The 22,937-nt window shown below is 40.4% G+C and overlaps 1 protein-coding gene and 2 long non-coding RNA genes across 10 annotated transcripts in view; 1 reads left to right on the forward strand and 2 right to left on the reverse strand.

Moving 5' to 3' along the window:
* Positions 1-17,943, forward strand: part of ARHGEF3 (Rho guanine nucleotide exchange factor 3) — a 298,685-nt gene extending 280,742 nt beyond the window's left edge. For all 8 annotated transcript variants that reach the window (XM_038408883.2, XM_038408884.2, XM_038408886.2 and 5 more), the window contains 2 exons: positions 14,180-14,366; positions 15,490-17,943. In XM_038408883.2, coding sequence (XP_038264811.1) covers positions 14,180-14,366; positions 15,490-15,836 — 534 coding nt within the window. In that variant the 3' untranslated portion in view covers positions 15,837-17,943. The remainder of the gene's footprint in view (positions 1-14,179; positions 14,367-15,489) is intronic.
* Positions 6,009-7,188, reverse strand: LOC122461222. The gene is made up of 2 exons (XR_006283055.1): positions 6,477-7,188; positions 6,009-6,381 (listed from the first exon to the last, which is right to left on the reverse strand). It is a non-coding gene; the product is annotated as an uncharacterized LOC122461222 (long non-coding RNA).
* The window catches only part of LOC119858388, a 30,561-nt gene continuing 25,560 nt past the window's right edge, over positions 17,937-22,937 (reverse strand). Inside the window, exons 3-4 of the long non-coding RNA XR_005293874.2 lie at positions 19,722-19,826; positions 17,937-19,375 (exon numbers count right to left, since the gene is read on the reverse strand). This is a non-coding gene — a long non-coding RNA (uncharacterized LOC119858388). The remainder of the gene's footprint in view (positions 19,376-19,721; positions 19,827-22,937) is intronic.

A 22,937-nucleotide genomic window follows, 5' to 3' on the forward strand; every position in this document is an offset into this window, starting at 1 on the left:
CAGGGACCCTTCTCATGAACAACTCCTCGTCCAGGAGGTGCAATCCTTCCTACGTATGAGGACTGTGGAGGAGGTTCCTCAAGACTTGAGAGGGAAGAGGTTTTACTCATGGTATTTCCTAATCCCAAAGGGGGCCTCCAACCCATCTTGGACCTGTCTTGTCTCAACAGATATCTCAGGACACTGAGGTTCTGCATGGTTTTCCTGGTCTCCATAAACGTCAGGGAGCTCATGGCAGTACGCTTAGCATGCCAAGTGTTCCTTCCCCAGATCTCAGGTGAGGTGGTACAAGTCCTGACAGACAATTCTGTGGTCACGTTTTATATTAACAAGCAGGGAGGGGTTTGACCTTCAGCCTTGTGGCAGGAGGCCATCTGTCTGTGGAACTTCTGCGCAAAGCACTCGGTTCATCTCAAGGTGTTGCATCTCTCAGGAGCCTGGAATGTACTGGCAGATCACCTCACCAGATTTTTTTCCTCTTGCCACAAGTGGTCCCTTCACCCAAAGGTCACCAGATTCATCTTTCAAAGGTGGGGGCCTCCCCAGTTGGCTAAAAGGAAACAACAGGAAATGCTATCATTTTTGTTCACTGCGTGGATACAGCCCAGGCTCCATCTCTGATGCTTTCCTGCTCCCATGGACACATCTCCTACTTTATGCCTTTCCCCCAGTGCCCGTGGTTCATAAGGTTCTCCTAAAAATCAAATGGGACAAGGCAAGAACTATTCTGATAGCCACGGCATGGCCACACCAGCATTGGTTCAGCATGCTCCTGGCTCTCTGTGACAACCCCATTCTCACTCCCACTCAGTCAGGACCTGATTTCATAAGACCACAGCCAGCTGTTTCACCCAAACCCCACCTCCCTGCACCTAACTGCATGGCTGAACCTGAACAAGCTTGCTAGGAACAGGTTCAGCAAATCTTGCTAGGCAGTAGAAAGAACTATCTACGTGGCCAAATGGAAGAGTTTCTCTTACAAGGCTTCTGAATGTGCTCTCTCTCCATCTCCATCTTCCCTTTTAGTCTATCTTGCACTATTTGCTCCACTTAAAGCAGCAAGGCGTGGCCCTCTCCTCTATTGAAGTGCTCTTAGCAGCTATCTCAGCCTTCCACCTTCCAGTGAACGACAAGTCAGTGTTCTCCCACAAGATGACAATACAATTTCTCAAGGGGCTGGTGGGGCTCTGTCCTTAAGTCCACAAGCCAACCCCACCCCTTGGGACTTAAACTTGGTTTGGTCAAGAGTCATGGGTAGGATGACCCCACAGCAAATGTGAAAAATCGGGACAGGGAGTGGGGGGTAATAGGAGAAAGAGACCCCAAAATCGGGACTGTCCCTATAAAATCAGGACATCTGGTCACCCCTATTCATGGGTCCCCTTCAAGCCATTAGCATCATGTTCTCCTGCTATTTCTCTCTTGGAAGGTCGACTTTCTAGTGCTGATCACCTTGGCCAGAAGGGTCTCTGAAATGAAGAACTGCCTTACATGGTGTTCTTTAAGGACAAGATCCAAACGTGCCACCATCCAGCCTTCGTACCAAAGGTGGTGTTACATTTCCATAACAACCAAGCCATTTTCCTACCTGTCGTCTTCCCAAATCCTCACAAGAACTCTAAGGAGTGAAGCTGCTGTTCCTCAGAAGTTAGCTGTACCCTCCCTTTTTATTTTGAGGGGACTAAACCCTTCTGCAAGCCCACACAACTCTTTGTAGCAATAGCAGAAAGAACGAGAGTGCTTCCTGTGTCAGCCCAGATGGTCTCAGCCTGGGTAACTGCCTATATTTGAGCTTGCAATGAGCAAGTGAATGTCCTGCCTCTAGCCATCTCAACTGCTCACTCCACAAGAGCCCAGGCTTCGTCAGCAGTATTTCTCATGCAGGTGTCAATCCAGGACATCTGCAGAGTCACAACCTGTTTGGGATACGAAGGGTATGCACTGACATTACGCCATCATCCAACAGGCCTGAGATGACATCTGTTTTAGAAGAGCAATGTTACAGTCAGCGTGTCCATGAACTCTAAGCCCACCTCCTGGGATGCTGCTTGTGAGATACGTAACATGAAATAGACATGAGCAAGCACTCAAAAATGGTTACTAACCTTTCATAACTGTCGTTTTTTGAGATGTTACTCATGTCCATTCCACAGGACCCACCCTCCTACTCTTCTGTTGGAATTAACCGGCAAGAAGGAACTGAGCGGGTACATGGCCAATGGCACCCGTTATACCAGCCCATAAGTGGGGAACGAGGTGTGGAGCATGCTTTCAGAACTCTTAAAAGATGCAGAAACTACATAACCCGAACCACCAAAAAAGAAAATCAACCTTCTGCTGGTGGCATCTGACTTGGATGATAAAAATGAATGTATATCAGTCTGCTCTCCTTTGGATTGTTATCAAGCAGAACCTGTCATCAGCATGGATACATGTCCTCTGGAATGGTGGTTGAGGCATGGAGGGACATATGAATCTTTAGCACACCTGGCACATAAATATCTTGCAATGCTGGCTACAACAGTGCCATGCAAACACATGTTCTCATTTCCGGTGACATTGTACACAAGAAGTGGGCAGCATTGTCTCCTACAAAAGTAACCAAACTTGTTTGTCTGAGCAATTGGCTGAAGTAAAACTGAGTGGACTTGTAGGTTCTAAAGTTTTACATTGTTTTATTTTTGAATGCAAGTTTTTTTGTACATAATTCTATGTTTGTAAGTTCAACATTTGTGATAAAGAGATTGTACTATAGTACTTGTATTAGGTGAATTGAAAATATTATTGCTTTTTTACAGTGAAAATATTTAATTAAAAAAAATCAGTGAGCACTGTACACTTCATATTCTGTGTTGTAATTTAAATCAATATATTTCAAAATGTAGAAAACATCCAAAATATTTAAATAAGTGGTATTCTATTATTGTTTAACAGTGCAATTAATCGCCATTCATTTTTTTAATTGCTCGACAGTCTTAATATCTAGTAAGTTGATTCCAAATGCAGGCTTTTCTCGGGAATTTGGAGTAAGCAGCAGTAATATTTCAACCCCGATTTTAACAGCTTTAACTTGTAAGATACATTGTTTGTGTATATTTCTAAATTGCCCAAACTCTGTGATTTTTATAAAAGTTTGTTTAATTACTCATGCCTGGTACAGACTGAGTATTCTAAGCAGAAGTTTGGCTGGAATTCATAGTATGCACAATCTCTAGTACTTTGCAATATCTTTAACTTTCATGAGTTAAGCTTACAATTTTCAAAAAAAAGTACATTAAGAAGTAGTTCGCAAAAAGAAAAGAGTACTTGTGGCACCTTAGAGACTAACAAATTTATTAGTCTCTAAGGTGCCACAAGTACTCCTTTTCTTTTTGCAAATACAGACTAACACGGCTGCTACTCTGAAACCTAAGAAGTAGTTGGTACACTTGGTCTTAATCATTTTATAGAGGAAAAAATGTTTAGTTTAACAAAAATAGGATAAACAAAGCTTCCAATTTACAAATAAAAATAATCCTCCTCCTGGAGCACTATGAAAATCAAGGTGTTTCCTTTCCCTTAACCTAATTTATGCAAATAAAGTTATAAAAGGTTTTCTAACCATGAGAAGTATTTCTAGTGACACAGATTGAATAGCACTTCTTGGAAACTGGGATGAAGCAGTAAAGATGTCAGAGGCTTTGTTCTTCCAGGTTTGTTATAATTTTAGGTATACAGTTACCATGAAGGGAGCCAAGAGGAAGTCATTGATCATTTTTCATACTGTTGTTTACTCTGGGTTATTTTTTTTTAATATGTAGGTGCCAGTGTATAATTCCCATGAATTAACTTAATTAGAATAATAAAATAGTGCTAGATATTGCATTATTTTTCACTCTTGCAAAATGCAAATTTAATTAATAAAATTTGAGATTTTTCTTTTGAAGAATCCCATCTAGCCATTCATAACTTAATGTTTGTCATTTAGTATCTAAATGTGAAAATTAGTGTTTTGCCATCCCATGATACAGCTTATTGACTTTTTCACTAAATATGAAACTCATTTAAATGGTGATGGGCTCTTTGTAGTTACTTTTGTATTCAGCCAGACCTATGAGTGTTTGGCATCTCTGAAAATCAGACCAAATAGACTGGTTGAAACATGACTAGGAACTTAGAAGGGTCTCAAAATTGACCACTTCATTGTTTCTAAGATAAAATAAATGTTAATAGTGTCACATACTGAAACCATAATACAAAGAATGAAGAACACAGTTTGAATTTCATGAGATTGTAAGTGACCAAATTTCAAAACAAATATACTATTCTAGTATTTTTAAACTATATAAATTGGAATGGTTAGCCAAAAAATTAGAAAATAATCACCCTTCTTAACACACACAACTGTGTTTATCATTACCTGAGACTTAGTCCTACACGGATTTCCTATCTACCCGTTATTAATTCCTCTGAAAGAGGGTATTTGCAAAACACAATCATGGTCAAGTAAGTCTTCCCAGCTTTTGAAACTGCCACATCTCAAAAGGAAAAAGATAAGCTTTTCCACACACTATGCAAGGAGGAACTGTGGATGCAAATGCTAACGTAACAGCAGAAGAAGGACCAAACAAAAAGTGTTTTGATTTTATTTAAGTTGACATTGAGCCTCTGATTTAAGCAAGTCGACTGTGCATGTCCCCACTATGCTCAGTGTGTTGGCAGAGCGCATCCTTACTAGCAGGGCTTGCATCGACTCACAGAGTGCTGCACTGTGGGTAGCTATCCCACAGTGCATGGAGCCGAGTGGAATGTTGGGTTGGGCTTGCAATGCCTCATGGGACAAAAACATTTGCACAAGTGATTATGGGAACATGGTATTAGCCTCCCATGATGCACTTATCTCCCTCCCTCCCTGAAAACAGTGGCAAACAAACCAAGCCTTTTTGGCGCCTTAAGCCTGGGTTACCCATGCAGATGCCATAGCAAGGCAAGCATGGACCTCTGGGATGATGAGCAGTGGCTGAAGAACTTCCGAATACGTAAGGCCACCTTCATGGAACTGCACAAAGAGCTTTCCGCAGCCCTGACATGCTGCAATACTAAAATGAGAGCTGCTCTGACAGTTGAGATGCGAGTGGCAATAGCTCTTTGGAAGCTTGCAACACCAGACTGCTACCCATCACTGAGGAATCAGGAGTGAGTAAATCTACTGTAGGGTCTGCTGTGATTCAAGTTCCCACGGCACTTGATAGACTTCTTCTAAGAAGGGTAGTGACTCTGGGAAACATGCAGGACATAATGGATGGTTTTGCCGTGATGGGATTCCCTAGCTGAGATGGGGTGATCGACGGAACGTGTATCCCCTATTTTGGCACCAGACCACCTTGCCAAAGAGAACAAACTGAAAGAGGTACTTCTCAAGGGTGTTGCAAGCGCTGGTGGATCACAGAGGCTGTTTTACTGACATCAACATGGAATGGTCAGGAAAGGTGTATGATGTGCACATCTTTAGGAACTCGGGTCTGTTCAGAAAGCTGCAAGCAAGAACTTCCTTTCCAGACTGCAAAATAACAGTTGTTGATGTTGAAATGCCAATCGTGATCTTTTGAGACCCAGCCTACTACTTGCTCCCATGGCTCATGAAGCTGCACACAGCCTGGACAGCAGTACGGAGCAGCATAGTTTGCTTACTAGGTTAGACCTCAGTGAAAGCAATATCTCCATTCTTGTTGCTGCATAGTGTGTGCTCCGTAATATCTGTGAATCAAAGGGAGAAAAGTTTGCGGCGGGGTGGGGGTTCTGGCAGATGGCCTGGCGGTCAATTTTGAGCAGCCAGACACCAGGACAATAAGAACAACACATCGAGGTGCAACGAGTTTCTGTGAGGTTTTGAAAACTAGTTTAATCAATGACCCACATTAATGTGACTCTTTTGTGTGTTGTTCCTTACCAGGCTGTCCCCTTCATTGCATATACTCCCCTGTAAACTACAGCCCCCCCTAACCACAGTGTGCTGAATGAATAGAGTCTTTTCTCCTCAATCCATTAATTTTTATTATGCTCACAAACACTGACTGTAAAGAAAAGTAAGAACCTGAGGCTAAGGGGCTGATAACATGGGGGGGGAGGAGGGACAACAAGGTCAGCTTGCTTGCAATTGCACTGCAGTAACAATCAAAGGCATGGGAATGGGTGCCTTCTGGTCCTTGTACCCTCGCCTGGAGTTGAGTGCAATGGAAACCCGACTTCCCCTCCCCGCCCCCCCAAAAATCCTAGGAGAGAAGGATGTGGAACTTGGCGATGATGGCAGAAGGTTCAGCATAGGCTGCAGTGGGACTCTAGCATCCAGTTGCCTTTCTTGAACCTCAAACGCCTTAACATGTCCATTTGCTCCCTCAAAATCTGCACCATCTTGTCCTGCGTGTCATGCTTGTGTTCCCTGCATGCTGTCATGTCCTCACAGTTACTGTGCAGGCTCTCCGACCGTGCAGTCCTACATGCACTGAGCTCCATCTTGTCATTCTGAGGCGTGCATTAACTCTTGAGCATGTTCTCCCAAGTCGTCTTTTTCCACCTTCTAATCTGGGAAAGTCTCTATCCCTGTATGGAGGATGCACCTGTGGACAAGGTTTCAGCTGCAAAGAATACAAACCACAGGAGTAGCATTGAGAGTGCATACATTGTTTCTGGTGCAAGATTAAATCTTTTTATAAAAGAAATATCCCTCAATGTACTTCCATGCAATCCACAATGTAAGAACCACCACTGGCTACTGCAAGAATCAGTTTGCTGCTACAGCCATGGTAAGCAAGGCCACAAGGCATAGGCAATAGGTCTTGTGCTGCAGCTTTTAAGACATTCTTTTGTATCAGTGGTTCCAACCCATAGCAACCTGGATGGTGCTTGAGGACAGGCACCAGCGTAAAGCCCTGCAAACAGTTTGTTACAAAAGTGGCACCGGGTTAGGGTGGAAGTGGGGTGAAAGCAAGTCTTGGGACTTATCAGTACGGGGCTGGGCTGGGGTTGGCTCTGGCTCCTGGAAGGGCCAGGGCCTTGGGTGGAAGGGGCGGGGCTGGGGGAGGTCAGAGCCAGCTCCAGCCCACTCTGTACCGGCAAGTGCCTCCTTCCCTCTCCCCGGGGTAACAGCAGCAGCCAGGGCGTCTGGCAGGGGTTTAAAGGGCCCTAGGCGGTAGCGGTGGCCGGAGCCCTGGGCCCTTTAAAGGTCCCTGGAGCCCCCTGCCACTTCCCCAGGGCTCTGGCAGCAGGGCTCCGGCCGCCACTATCACCCTGGGCCCTTTAAATTGTTGGCAGGGCTCCGGGGATGATTTAAAGGGCCCGGGGCTTGGCTGCTCCTACTGCATTGGGCCCTTTAAATCACTGCCCCAGTCCTGCCACTGCTACCCAGGGCTCTGGCAGCGGGGCTCTGGCAGCAATTTAAAGGGCCGGGGGCTCCAGCCGCTGGGAGCCGCAGGCCCTTTAAATTGCACTTGGGGAAGCTGATCCATCCTGGTACGGTGCACCGGCTCTTGCCAGTACGCCATACCAGGGCATACTGGCTTACTTTCACCTCTGGGTGGAAGGGAGACTACCAGGAAGCGTTGCGCCCCCCTCCCCCAATTTAAATGCTGGCTGCAATATGGGGTCATCCTTTCCAACCATAACCAGGGCACGCTCTGGAAAGCATGGTTGTGTGACCCAGAATTTACCAAACCGGGATGGATTACTTATTGAATTGCTTGCAGTTTAAGGGCTAGCATTTAAAACTTCCCGTTTCCCCTAGGTGACCATATGCAATATCATTCTCCTGAGGGTAACAGAGGCAGAAAGGGAGCAGATGTCTCAAGCGTCTGGCTACAGACTTGGTCCTTATGTTGCAATGCTTTGCGCCACATTGATTCCAGAAGATTTAATACTGGAGTGGCATGGGAAAGTATCTACAGTGGTGGATGAAATAAAGCAACCCTTCCCAGAAACTTTCTGCAAAGAATTGCAGAGTACTTGCACGAAAGCTTCCTAGAGATCTCCCTGGAGGATTCCCGGGCCATCCCAAGCACATAAATAATCTTTTTTTTGAGCGCACCCTCTGTGTAGCTGGAGTGGCCACTGATAACCACAATCTCAATTTTTTTTATTCAGATTCAATATTAAAAATAATAGCATGTAACCCCTACAATTTGATTGAAAATGTGTACTCACCAGAGCTGCCTTCCTCGACATCACGCTCTGCTGACAATTAGTCCTGTGAAGTGATGGGCTCCAGAGTTTAAAAAAAAAAAATTCTTGGCTGTTGGGGAGAATGGATCCCCCCCGCTTGCCTGCCTTGCATTCTCCTCCTCCTCTTCTTGGTCAACAGTGTCTCCCTCATTGTTGCCTGAGGTCACCCAGGGTCCCTGGGAGGTATCCATGGAGCGTTTTGGGATAGTGGTGGGGTAACCACCTAGAATTGCATTGCAGCTCCTCATAGAAGTGGCATGTTTGTGACTCAGAACCAGATCTACTGTTCGCCTCCCTTGTCTTCTGGTACGCTTGCCAAAGCTCCTTTATTTTCATGCAGAACTGCTGTGTGTCCCTGGTGTAGCACTTCTCCCCCCATAACCTGTGCAATTTTGGTATAGATGTTAGCATTTCTTCCAGGGATTTAGAGCAATCAAATTTTTGAATTGCTCCGCTCCAGCACCAATCGTGACTGCTCCAGCTCCACTCCAAATTAACTTTTAACTAAATAAAAAAGTGCATACTGTAATTTTGAGAGAACATTTTTATTCAGACCTATAAAACAATTTAAATGTCATCAACAATGATACAAACTAGAATTCATTCTGTAAAAAATTATTGCAGCAATCAAGTAGTCTTTCATAGCCTGCCGCAAATCATTTAAAATTAACTTTAAAGCCAAAAACAGTCGCTCAACACTAGCTTGAGTTGTTGGCATGCTCGAAGCAATTCTACAGGCAGCCTGAATGCGGTGTGGGTAGCTGTGAATGGCCTCAAAAACAGACTTAACTTTTAGCCTACCAATAGACTCCATTGCCTCACAATCTTCCAGAAAGTTTCTCTCAAATAATGCTTCATTACAATTATGAATCACAGAAACTTGCCGGCATCTTTCTTGTTTATTCAATTCCTTTTCGAAGGCGTCATCTTCTGAAGAATTGGTGGTTGAATTATCTCCATTTCCATGTGATAGCTGAAGACATCTCAGGGGTGGACGCTCGAACAAGTTGAGAACAGCATGCTATTTCTGAAGGATGTGAATTTGAGTGTTGATGACTCCTTTTGTTGTTTCATTTTCTTCAATCTCTTTCGCCGAGTTCAAATGTAGCAATAGATTTTGTTTTTCGAGTCGTCGAGCAGTATCAAGGAGCCCTTCCTTTGCCTTTGGTATTTCCCTTGAGGTAAGAAGAATCGGATACCGTGGGTCAACATAAACTCCAGCAAGGAAAATAATATTGTCAAAAAGCTTCTCTTTGCATTTCTGCATGGAGGATAAAATTTCTTCTGCAATTTGTCCATTTTCTTGCAAGAATTTTGACAGTTTTCGCCATTCCTTCATTAAAACCCCCAGGGTTACATCGACAGCTTGAAGATTCACAGTTGTTTGGTTTGGTTTTGCCAAGAGGTCTCGCAGGTTCTTCACTTTGTCCCATTCAGCTTTTGTTAACTGAGTTCTCTTGTTCCAGCAGCCACTTGTTCATAGTAAGATTGAAAAACAAGAAGCCGATCAATCATCGCAAATGTTGAACCCCAGCGAGTCACAGTATCCAATGATTGAGTTACCCCATCTAGATCAAGAAGAACACTTCCAATACTTGGGGTTTGTAGTTTGACAATGACTTGTCGAATTTTTGCCAGAAATTTCTTCATGTTCTTTGTTCAGTCCATCCCAGATTGCTAATTGAAGAGTGTGAATACCACATCTCATCAGCTGACTTTTGAGTCATCCTCATGAAGCCATGTTGGAAGTATGAGGCTAGGGTCATTAACCCATTGCGCAGCAGCATCCATGTTGAGTTCGATTTCATCCATTCCTTTAGTTCCTTCATCAGGCAAAATAGTTTGTTCTGTCCACATCCTTCTTCTCAGAAGTGGAAATGGTTTCATTGTCCTTGCTGAAATTTTTGATGGCACAAGTCATGTTTGTTGCATTGTCAACACAGATGCTCAGCACTTGCATTTCAAATTTTTCTAAAATAGCTTTTACTTGACTTCACATACAAAGAATTGTGACGCATTATCGGGTTCATTTTTGTCCAAGGTTTTCACCATAGCTTTATCTTTTCCTTCTTCGTAGTACTGAGCATTGATTGCAAGGAAATTTGTTTCCACAGGCAGCACAATTTTTGCTCCAAAGCTTTCTTGAGCTCTTCGCGACCAGACTCAGTTGTGCTAACAACTAAATGACAAACCGCATTGTGCCCCATCAAAATGCCAAGCTGCTGACCCATTTCACCTGCAATTTTTTGGAATCCTTTGTTCTTTAGCCTGAAGGTAGTGAGCGGTGTTTACCTCAAGCAAACCATTTCTATTAGCCCTTCATGGAAAGTATTGCCATCCAAGGTGACTGTAACCTTTGAGGACTTCAAATATGAGTCAAGTTTTGTTTGCTCAATTTTGGGTTTCTTTTCAGATGAAGCTCTGCAAAAAATCTTTTCTCCAAGAGTTTTCAAAAAGCCAGATGAATGTCATTTAGCTGCATCAGCTTTGTTTTGCCTCATCTTCCTGGTCTTTTTTTGTAACCAGAGTCACATAGTTTTCAGGATGGTTACATTTTACGTGCTGCCAAAGGTTGAAACTTTTCATGCCACTTGCTTCGCTTGTCTTGAAGCTACATGGTTTGAGCTCACCATTCACTTCCTTTTCCACCTTGCATGTTGCCGATTTCTTCTTTGCTTTTCCCAAAAGCCCAAATTTGGGCTTTCCAAATTCAAAAGTAAAGACGCAGTTGAGATCCTTTTCCGTAAATCGGCTATCAATCATGGGGGGCAGATTTATTTTTTTTTATTTTTTTGTTGAAGCCATGGCCAAATCTTCTTGTGCTGCGACTGCATCCCAATGTTTCTTATGATCTTCAAAAAGCAATGAACAAAAATATTACATTTTTTTGTAATGTACCCGCTTGTGATATCTTAACCACTTAAGGTATTTTGAATTTATTTTGGATTTTCTGGACAAAAATGATCATTTTCTTTTTACACAAAATTATTATTAAAGTATATTTTTTATATTTTAACATGTTTCTTGCAGTTTTAATGAAGTAAGAATTTTTAATATACATAATTAATATAAATTTATTTATAAATTGCAAGTTAATTTTTATTAAATTTTGCAGTAAAATATTTGAAATATTTTCCAAGTTTTTAATATCTCAAAAATGCTTTAATATAGATATATCAATTAAATTTGGTATGTGCCGTAGCGTTAGTACGTGCAATCGCTCTTCTACAACATTAACTGTTGGGACCTAACGAGGCTACATGTTACAAGATTGAAAATCAACTTTAACAGGAAAGCGTATTTAAATTGCAAGCACAGTCCTTTTAGTAAAGAGAGCAAATGTTCAGAAATATGTTTTTGCTTCATCAGCCTGAATAGATTATATAAAATAGAACCTGTTATTTGCTCTATCTTGTATAATCTATTCAGGCTGATGAAGCAAAAACATATTTCTGAACACTTGCTCTCTTTACTAAAAGGACTGTGCTTGCAATTTGAATCTGCTTTCCTGTTAAAGTTGATTTCCAACATTGTCATACAACATCATTCAAATAAAATTATTTAAACTACAGGCGTCATGAACTGGGGGTGGGGGGGCTGAGCCAATTTTATTTAATATTTTTTAAATCTTCAACTATTTAACAGATACAACCCTGGAATATGATTTAATGCTAAAACATGCATTAAAATGGTACTCTTAATTTATTTGGTATAATTAACCATTTCCAAGAAAACCTGTTTTTAAAAATTTTAATCTGCTTAGAATAATCCAATTTTACTTACTTATTTTTCAACTTAAGGAACCATAAATTTGAAACATAACCAAAAATTATTAACTTATTATGGCACATATTACCGCTCGTAGCCGGGGCAGTCGACAACAAGCCTTTCTTGAAATATGAAATAAAAATGACCAAGCACCAGTTTGGGATGCCTATGGTTTAAATAATTTTGGATAATGTAACTAACGCTAAGACACAGACATAATTTCATTAGTTTATATTAAAGCGTTTTTGAGATATTAATCAGAAATTAACTTTTCTTCACCTCCTTGAAAGGACTGTAGCTCCCTTTGGAAGAATTTTAGGACACGCGTTCACAAACTTTTTTTCTTAAAATGACCTAAGGATTCATCCCCAAAGTTGTGTTGGACATTTTCCAGTCACTCTGGATATATCACAAAAATCACTCCTAATTTATGCAAAAATGTTTACTGTATATTTATATACCTGCTGCACGTGACTTTTTCAGTAAATTTAAAATTTCAAACAACACTACAAAAAGACTGTTGAACATATGACATATAAAATAAGTCTGCTAGAGTGATATGGGAGCATGTACAAATGAACAAATATACCAGTAATGGGAGCCCGTGCGAGAAATGAACTTAAGTGGTTAATATCTCTTGCGATATCTTAATATATCAATAAACAAAAACATTATTCTTTTGCAATATACCTGTTCGTGATATCTTAAATGTTGCATCTTGCGTCACACTTTTCCGTAATCGCAGCACTCAGCGCATCTCGTTGATCAACCCTTACAAAAGAAATAAACACATACTAATCTATCTAACTAATCTACACGAGTATGTACTCGCCTAACCTTGCCACAAAGGTGGGAGCAGTCTGCAGTGTTGTTGGATGTCTGATGATTATTTGATTCTTTAATAAAACATATCACCAAAAATCTTTAATTTTGTATCTGTACATTAAATCTTGATTTTGGCTGAAGTGAGAATAACTGACATATTACATAAAGTGGTAAAGTAGATGTTAATATCAGTTGCTATACAATCAAACTTTTTGGCACCTTTAGGACTTTCTTGCTAAATATCATTAATTTTGGGTAGAAAATAAAGAAAAAACGGGAGCAATGGAGCAGTCAAGATTTTCTGTGCTCTGGCTCAGTTCCAGCTCCAAACAAAAACCTGCAGTTCCACTGCTCCACACTCCAGCTCCGAGCTCTGCTCCAAAGCCCTAGTTTCTTCTGCTGATTTGGAGCTCTGCCTGCACAGATTCTTCTCCCCACACAGCAATAAGATCCACTACCTCCTGCGTGCTTCATACTAGAGCAAGTTTACAGCCTTGAGCATCCATGGTCAGCTGGGCTGATGAGCTCTCCATGCCGATCAAACAGGAAATGAGAATTCAAAAGTTCCCAGGGCCTTAATGGGGGGCTGTGCCCTATGTACCTGGCTGAAGTGCAGTGGAGTTGCAAGTGCTCTCCAGAGCCATCACAGTGGAGCACTGTGGGACAACTCCTGGAGGCCAATTCATTCAAATTACACAGTGCAGTGTCTACACTATCCCCATATTCATGCATGGATGTCTATTGAAGCAGTACGCCTCTCGCGGAGGTGGAGTACAGAAGTAGACTTTAAAAGCCCTTTAGGTCGGCGGAAGGGACTCAGTAATACAGACACATACATTATTAACTTGACCTAACGCGGCATATGTCAACCTAATTTTATAGTGTAGACCTGGACACAGTATCTCAGTGAAACACTGATTGTACTTCTGCACAGCAGCTGGGAGATGTGATTTTCACGTGTGGATAGACAGATTCATGCTAACTCATTTCTGCAACTGAGAAAGTTATGGAACCTCAAACATAACATTTCATTTCTGTTATGAATAAGGCCCACATTGTGCAAGATGTTCTAGGATCACTGCCTAAACACAAAGGGTATGGGGATAGAAAACATTTTTTGTTTTCTCCTTAGTTTACATAAGTTACAAGTGGGTATGAATATTTATACTATATTAGGCTACCAACAGTATTATAATGGGAGGGAAGAGAAACCCAGTGATGGCTGTGGTGAACAAATTTATGTTTGTTTATTTATGTCTAAGCAAGGGGAACTAAAAGCTAATATATACTGTTAAAAGAACATAGATGGAGTATATTACAGTTGAAATAAACTTTGTTCAGTGAATTTTTAAAAGGAATAATGAATTTATTTTCCTTTTATGCTTTTGAACAGAAACTGCATGTCTTCTTGTTCCAAGAAGTGCTGGTGATTACCCGAGCTATTACCCATAATGAACAGCTCTGCTACCAACTATACCGGCAGCCCATCCCAGTAAAGGATCTTGTTCTGGAAGATTTGCAGGATGGAGAGGTGCGACTGGGTGGATCCATACGTGGTGCATTTAGCAACAATGAGAGAAGTATGAATACACTTTTGATTTGAATACTTTATCATTAGTTCATAGGAAATACATGTAACTTTGCAATCTCCCTTCACTTAAAATAACATAGGTCAAAAATTTGACCTTTCTTTCCAACTGTTATTATGCAAGACTCTAAATGTCTGCTTTAAAAATCCATCATATCAATAATGTGATTCTCTCCCCCTCCCCACCCAAAACACACAGACACACCCCTTTACGGCACTGGGAAGTGGAAAAGGGAGTAGAATGTAGCAGCACAACAAGAAATAAAAAACATTCTTCCCCAGAGTATATTTTTAAATTTTGTAGCTTATTTAGAAACCTTATGCCAAGATTTATTGTGATTTTTCATCTTGTTATGCAGATATTGGCTGCTACTCTACAGTTAAGGCTGTGCTCCTGCAAATACTTACGCATGTGTTTAATGTTAAGCATCCGAGTCATCCTTTTAAAGTCAACTGGACTACTCATATTATTAACGTTAAGCATGTTAAGTGTTTGTAGACTGCCTATGAATTAACCAGTTTTCCATTATAAACCATCTTTTAACCTTTTCTGAGAAATAATTTTGAAAGTTTTTTTTGTGACTGATTTATGTTGTGGGTTACAGGTAAGAGAGGGCCTAAGCTGCCACAGGAACAAGTAGTCCTGGCTGTTCCATAGGGAGCAAAAGTGAAATTTCACAACTCTGTAGGGCTGTTATAGCCAGAGAGGCTCCACAAGGTTCTGGGGGTAGCACCAACTCTACTGAGCTGCTTAAGGTTCCAAGCTTGAAACGGTAAACTGGCATAGAAGTCAGCCAGTTTAGGCATTCGTGGTTGGTTTTGTGCATGTATAGCATCACTATACCGGCTGAATTCTAAACTAATTAACCTAGCAAGCAATTAACTTTTAGCAACTCCAGTAGTATCTGGAGATGCCCCACTGCCCTACAGAGGTAGGAGCGACACAAGGTCCTTGGTTTTCCCTCTGCTCCTATATATTCTATGGGTTTCTAACTTAACCCTGGGGAAGCAACCCAGTAAACCTAAGAATTTGATAGTGTTTTATTATTTTAATGTACTCACTTATTAAAAATGCAGACACCCGAAGCAATCAACGGACATATTTTGTTTTTCAGTTAAAAACTTCTTTAGAATCAGCTTCAAAAGTGGATCGCAAAGCCAGTCCCACTCGCTGCAAGCCAATGACTCCTTCAACAAACAACAGTGGCTTAACTGTATCCGACAGGCCAAAGAAACAGTTGTGTGTGACGTAGAGGCTGGAACACTGGATTCAGAAGGACATTTCCTAATATCCCCAAATGGGAGTAGGGTACCACAGGGAAAAAGCAGGCTTGAGCAAATGGACCAATCAGACAATGAGTCAGACTGTAGCATGGACACTAGTGAAGTCAACATTGATTGTGAACGCATGGAACAGACTAACTCTTGTGAGAATGACAAACAGATAGAAACCAACATTTGACAGAAACTTACAGTTCATGGAAGTAAACCTGTGTCTTACCTGTACAGTATTTGCATTCCATAAATGGAGCAGTTTGGAAAAGCACTTTTAACACTTTTTTGTGACAATGTCAACACAATCTTCCTTGTATTTGTACCTTTGAGTGTAGTACTGTAACTGCCAATCTATGTAAACTGGAATCTGTTACAACTCCTATCCTGTGATATTTCCATAAACATCTGGGTGGATGAAAGTGGTACTTGACCAGTTATTTTCATTGTCCTGCTGGTAGAAAGAATTTCTAAACTCAGAGATGATGCATAACTGTTGGTAATAGGGAGGCACAATTTAAAGGTTCTGGTGGTATTCAGCAGGGTTCAGGACAGGACATATAAACCCTGGCAGAAATCTGCAGAGGGCACTGGACCCCGTGTATCTCCCCAACACGTCTCCTCTGTCTAAACTACTGTTTATATGTATATTATGTGAGAGTGTCTCTCTGGTTTTTACAGTGTTTGACCTCTAACGTGGCACCTAAAGACAAACTTTGTAGTGGGTCTTTAAAGGGGTATCGAAGTCTGCATTTAATTAGGAATGGCATTCAAAATTTTCAGAAAGGCAAATGTCTACAAAAATAACATCTTGGAATAAGGTAAGTTAGCTACTGTGGTGGTAAATCGACAGGAAATGTAAAGAGTAGGCTATGTCAACAGTGACTCTTAGGGATTAATTTTAGAAAGTATGAAGCACTGTATGAAAATCCCGCAAACCAACATAGTAATCTGGTCAATTAGAAGGGTCAGTGTAGTGTTCATGGTTTACTTATCGGAGCACATAATACTAAAATCAATTGAAAGAGAAGTCTACTGCTAATACTGAATCTTCAGATTAAATGCCGGGAATGTTGGGTATATGTAAATAAAAAGTTGGTAGTTTGCTTACAGTGCCATGTATAACTCTATATTATCCTGATTAAGACAGGAAGAATCTAGAAAAGCATTAGATCAATGAATAGGCCCTCCAGCATTTTGCACTCCACTGATGTGACGAACCATTACCACTAAACTAAAGTTAAAACATCCCAAGATCTTGTGTAAATGACTCTGTTTACAATTACATGTAGTTGTTTTTTAAGACTGAGACACAATCTTGTATCAATGGTGCTGTACAAACACCCCTTAGGGGACAGAGAAAGTTTAAATAAAAAAGGGAATTTATTTTCCTTTAGGAAATATCACATCCTTTATATTTTTGTCAAGTTAGGTTTTTTTTTTAATTTTTCTGCATCTAAACCTCATGCTGTAATTGGAACTACTGCTGTGTTTTCTGGTGGCTGATTTAATTAAGTCTATTATTGGCCTGACTCATTATGATGAGAGGCATATCAGCCAATTTAAAATACAGCCTAAAACACTGTGCAACAGCCTGTCTATTTTAGGAATTCTTGGTTCATCTTTTATTTCTCAATGCAGAAATCTACTGAAGTAGACCTCAAAATTCGTGTACTTACTAATTGACATGATCCTTGATATTGTAAAAATTCAGGATGACCTTTGCAAATTAGAGACACATCAGCACAAGTAGTAAAACTGCTAAATTATTGCCAAAAATTTGTTCCATGTGTGTTTACAAGTTTACAGAAAGAAAGCAGGAAATAAAATGTCACTTACCTTGTACATATGTCATGAAGTGCATTAAAGGAATCAGTGTGGCAAGATAATCAATATAAAAACAAGGTATATTACTTTTTAAAAAAAAAATACCGTTGTCAGTTTTACCCTGTAGACCTTATTTCTGTATTTATAGTTTTTAAACTATTGTGAATTTTTTTTCTATTGCAGGCTTGTAATTTATTTAAACTGCTTCATTTTTAGAGTAGAATGTTTGAGCATGCCAGTAAAGAATAGGACAAGGGAACATGTTATTGATGGGGGAAAAAAATAGAAAATATATTAGGCTATGAACTTTTGGTATGACAACTGTTGGCCAAACTGTTAGCAAAAAGCATGTAAAGTATTGATGGAAAAGAGGAGAGAATGTATGTGTTGATGAAATATTTGTGTATAATGGCCTTAAACTTTTATGGAAGCATTTTAAATACATTACATTAAACTGTTTTGGTTTTTAATTGTTTTGATTGCTTATTATCCAAGGAGCCCACTATGGCTGAATCTACATAGGGCTTTCAACAGTATTTAACATACTTAAGCAATGTTTATATTTTGCTTCTGGCTGAAGTGGGTCATAGACCCAGGGCTAGACAAAATTTTTCTAATTTCATAATTTTGATGGAAAAACTTTCACAATTTTTTTTTTGACCAGCACAATTTATACAGGTTGGACATTCAATGTGAGTGAGGAAAAAAATTTATCAGTTTAAAAAAAAAAGAAAGTTTTAGTTCCTGTAGAGACCCATCGTACAACAGCTTTGTATAAAGTAATTTGGGCCACAGTCCTGCCATTGCCTGCACTCGCATAAATCCATGCAGTGGCATAGAGCTCCACTAGAGTACACACTAGTGCATCCGATTTCAGAGTCAACTCTATGCTTTGGCCATCCAAACCATATTCCAACAAACTTCAGCCATAACTGAGGATGCCTATATACTCTTCTTCAAAACATGGAAAAGCTTTATGTAGATGGGGCATGTTGCATCATTTAGAAAACTGTTTATAGTACAGCAAGGCACTGTTCACTATGGCCATGGAACTGTTCTGAGGGCAACCTTTCAAACATGAAGAGTATATAGTTCTCTGCCTGAATCTGCATGCAGCCTGAACCAATAGCTGAGATAGGTATATACTATCCCACTTCAAGTTCAGAAGAACTTGAGAGTTATGAACACCTTGGGATGGAGGCTGTTTGAAACGCTGAAATGTTTATAACTCTGAACAAAATGTTATGGTACTTTCAAAAGGTTACAACTGAACATTGACTTAATAGTATACAGCTTTGAAACTTTACTATACAGAAGAAAAATGCTGCTTTTAACCATCTTAATTTAAGTGAAAAGAGCATAAAAAGTTTCCTTGTCAATTTGTTTTAAAACTTTCCCTTTAGTAGTGTATATTTAACACAGTACAGTACTGTGTATTCTCTCCCCCCCTTTTTTTGGGGGGGGGTGGGTCTAGGCTCTGCTATTGCCTGATTACATACTTCCGATTCCAAATGAGGTGTGTGGGGTTGACTGGTCAGTTTGTAACTCTGAGGTTGTACTGTAATAGAAATTCAAGACTCCCAGACGTTGTCACCACCACCTCTGACCACAAAAGAAGGTGGATAAGAGCTAGAAGTTTAATCTGGACCCCGCCCCCCCTTGGGGGAGGAGAATACACGTGCTCATAATAGTTATGAAGGTAGAGATATTCTGGAATAACTGGATGAAAGCTGAAGTTGAGCTCATGCTTCAGTGCTTTGTTGAATCTGGCCATAGTGCTCATTGTTTCAAAACACATCACAAACATGAATTTACCTTGAATAATGCCAGTATCCGGTAAGTAAGTCTTATCCCCAATTTTATAGGGAAAGTGAGACCCAGAGAAGTTTGACTTGTCCAAATCTACAAAATGAGAAATGGTAGAGCCTGGATTAAACTCAAGAATTCCAGGCTATGTGCTAAATTTACTAGACCAGTGATTCTCAACCCTTTTTCCTTTGCAGACCCCTTGGGAAATTTCAAATGGAGGTGCAGACCCCTTTGGAAAGCTATTGTCTGTGTATGTATAGTTGAATTCTGTTCGTTCAGTTTTCAGTCTGTCTTTTGCAAACCCCTTACACACAGTCAGTGGACCACAGGTTTTGAACCGCTGTACTAGACCACATTGATTTAAAATAATATGGAGACAAATACATCAGTCAAGGTTTGCTTTTATGTATTACTGTTCCCCACCCTGTGTTTTACTTACTTGGACTGTAAGCATGTAAAGACAGAGATATGTCCTTTCCTTCATAATTTTGCAGCCACTAGCATAATTGTGTCCCCTGATTCTGATTGGGGCCATCAGCCATTTCTGCAATGCAAATAAAAATGTGTAAGTTAGCCTAACTGATATGGCAATCTAGGGCTGTTCTACAAAGATTTTTTTGTTTACTAGTATAACTATTTTGGTAGGGCTATGGTTTTTTTTTTTTTTTTTAAACAGATATTTATATTGGTACAACGCATTAGTGAGGATGCTGCCATAGTGGTATAAAACATCTTTTATACCAATATCACTGTGTCCGCACAAGGGGAACTATAGCTACACTAACATAGTTAAAGCTGTAAAGTGGCGCAACTCTGATGTGTAGAGAAGTCCCAGGAAGTGTACAGTTCTCTACTTAAGAGTTTATTTTATCAGAAAAGAGTGGGAACAACAACTTGCCAGGAAAGCGATGAGTAACACAAGACCTTCAGTACCGTTTTAAGAGAGGACTATTACACAAGATAGTGCTAATAGGTTAGTTTTAATTAGCCAAGATGACACATGGTTAGCTGGCCCTTTAAGGCTGTGGTTCTCAGACCTTTGTACTGGTCACCCCTTTCAGATACCAAGCCTCTGAATGCAACCCCCCTTATAAATGAAAAATACTTTTAAATATATTTAACCCCATTATAAATGCTGGAGGCAAAGCAGGGTTTGGGGTGGAGGCTGATAGCTTGTGACCCCTCATGATCCCCTGAGGGGTCCCGACCCCCAGTTTGAGAGTGCCTGCTTTAAGGGGAAAAACGTGTGCAACACTTATCTCCTCCTCCGGGGGGATCAAGCTAAGGGACAGTGTCAGGTGATAAAAGGCTGGTCTCCACTGAAAATTTATATTGGCATAGTTACTTCACTCAGGAGTGTGAAAAATCCACACCCCTGAGAGACATAGGTATGTCAACCTAGCCCCTGTGCTAGACAGTGCTAGGTTAACAGAAGAATTTTTCCTTCAACCTAGATTGCTTCTGGGGAGGTGGATTCACTACTGACAGCTTGGTTATTTAGGATTCCTAGTACTCGGACGCACAGCATATGGCAAACATGGGCTCCTCCTATGCTGCTATCCTGTGGAGTGCAGCAACTTCTGCTACTAAGGGGACAATGGAGACTTTTTTTTTTATGCTACCATCTAGGGATGGTGTGCAGTGGCCCTTGCTAACAAGGGGAGAACAAAGGGACTGCTTAGAGTCCAGGAGGGCTCGAAGGATCAGAGCCTTTATTAAAATAAATGAAATACACTAATGCGATCCACATTTGTTAATGTGTTCCATATTGAATAATGAGTGACATCAGCATGGAGAAATCAAGTAAATGACAATGAGATCTTTGTAAGCTCTTACATTCAAAAAGGTTAACCACAACACCTTAGGCAAAATTTTTAAAGTGTTTTACGCCTATCTATATTTACTCAGCATTTTCAATCAAATAAACCATTCTTCGCTTCCAATTAGGGCTGTGGATTAATTGCAGTTAACTCGCATGATTAACTAAAAAAAACTCTAATTGCAATGTTAATTGCATTGTTAAACAATAGAATACCAATAGAAATGTATTAAGTATTTTTGGATGTTTTTCTACATTTTCAAATATATTGATTTCAATTACAATACAGATTACAAAGTGTGCAGTGCTCACTTTATATTACTTTTAATTACAAATATTTGCACTGTAAAAATGACAAACAAAAGAAATAGTATTTTTCAATTCACCTCATACAAGTACTGTAATGCAATCTCTATAATGAAAATGCAACTTACAAATGTAAATATTTGTTTCATAACCGCACTCCATAACAAAACAATGTAAAACCTTAGAGCCTACAAGTCCACTCAGTCCTACTCCTTGGTCAGCCAATTGCTAAGACAAACAAGTTGTTTATATTTACGGGAGATAATGCTGCCCGCTTCTTATTTACAATGTCACCTGAAAGTGAGAACAGGCGTTTGCATGGCACTTTTGTAACCAGCGTTGCAAGGTATTTACATGCCAGATATGCTACATATTCACATGCCTCTTTATGCTTTGACCACCATTCCAGAGGACATGCTTCCATGCATGTTTTAAAAAATGTGTTAATTAAATTTGTGACTGAACTCCTTGGAGGAGAATCCTATGTGTCCTGCTCCACGGTTTTACCTGTATTCTGCCATATACAGTGTGTTATAGTAGTCTTGGATGATGACCCAGCATATGTTGTTTGATTTAAGAACACTTTCACTGCAGATATGACAAAACACAAAGGTTCCAATATCAGATTTCCAAAGATAGCTACAGCACTCGACCCAAGGTTAAGATTCTGAATGCTTTCCAAAATCTGCTTTGGACGAGGTATGGAGCATGCTTTCAGAAGTCTTAAAAGAGCAACACTCTGATGCAGAAACTACAGAATCCGAACCATCATAAAAGAAAAATCAACCTTCTGCTGGTGGCATCTGACTCGGATAATGAAAATGAACAGGCATCGGACCGCACTGCTTTGGATCATTATTGAGCGGAATCCGTCATCAGCATGGATGCATGTCCTCTGGAATGGTGATTACGTTGAATCATATTAAAGTAGTTCTGTATTAAAATCACAAATGACTTTGATTCTCCATAGTTTAAATTCCAGGGTATTACTAATTAAGAAGTTTCTTGGGTTTTGGTACTGTTTCTCTCCCTCTATGTGTGAAACTTGCACGCTGCTAATTATGTTAGTACAACAATTCTTTGTAATAACAACTACTCACACAGAGACTCAAAGCAAAGACTCCGTAACAATAGAAACAGCACCCAGAGACTCCCCGCCCTTTTGTTGTATTCATCTAGCTTTGTTAACAATTGTGATTAAAATAGAGATAGAGAATGTATGTGGATGGATGCTTGGTGTGGATAATAACAATGATCAGGGAGGTGCCAGCCTAAGAATCCAGTGTCCATTGGCTGAAGAAGGCATCAAGTGGAAATAACCAGAGGACCCCCGAAGGGCAGACTGGAATCCACCCAATAGCCAAGAATGGGAGAACCAAAGAACAAGATAACATCTGGCAGCACTGAGCCGTCAGAAATGTGCCATCTGCTGATTGATTCAGCAACAGCATGATGAAGCAATTCCCATAGAATGGCACAGGAAGAAATTCCTATAAAAATGGACTCTAGAAAGTGAGAACTTTGGGTCTG

The sequence above is a fragment of the Dermochelys coriacea genome, chromosome 7 (genome assembly GCF_009764565.3).
Source record: "Dermochelys coriacea isolate rDerCor1 chromosome 7, rDerCor1.pri.v4, whole genome shotgun sequence".
Lineage (NCBI taxonomy): Eukaryota > Metazoa > Chordata > Testudines > Dermochelyidae > Dermochelys > Dermochelys coriacea.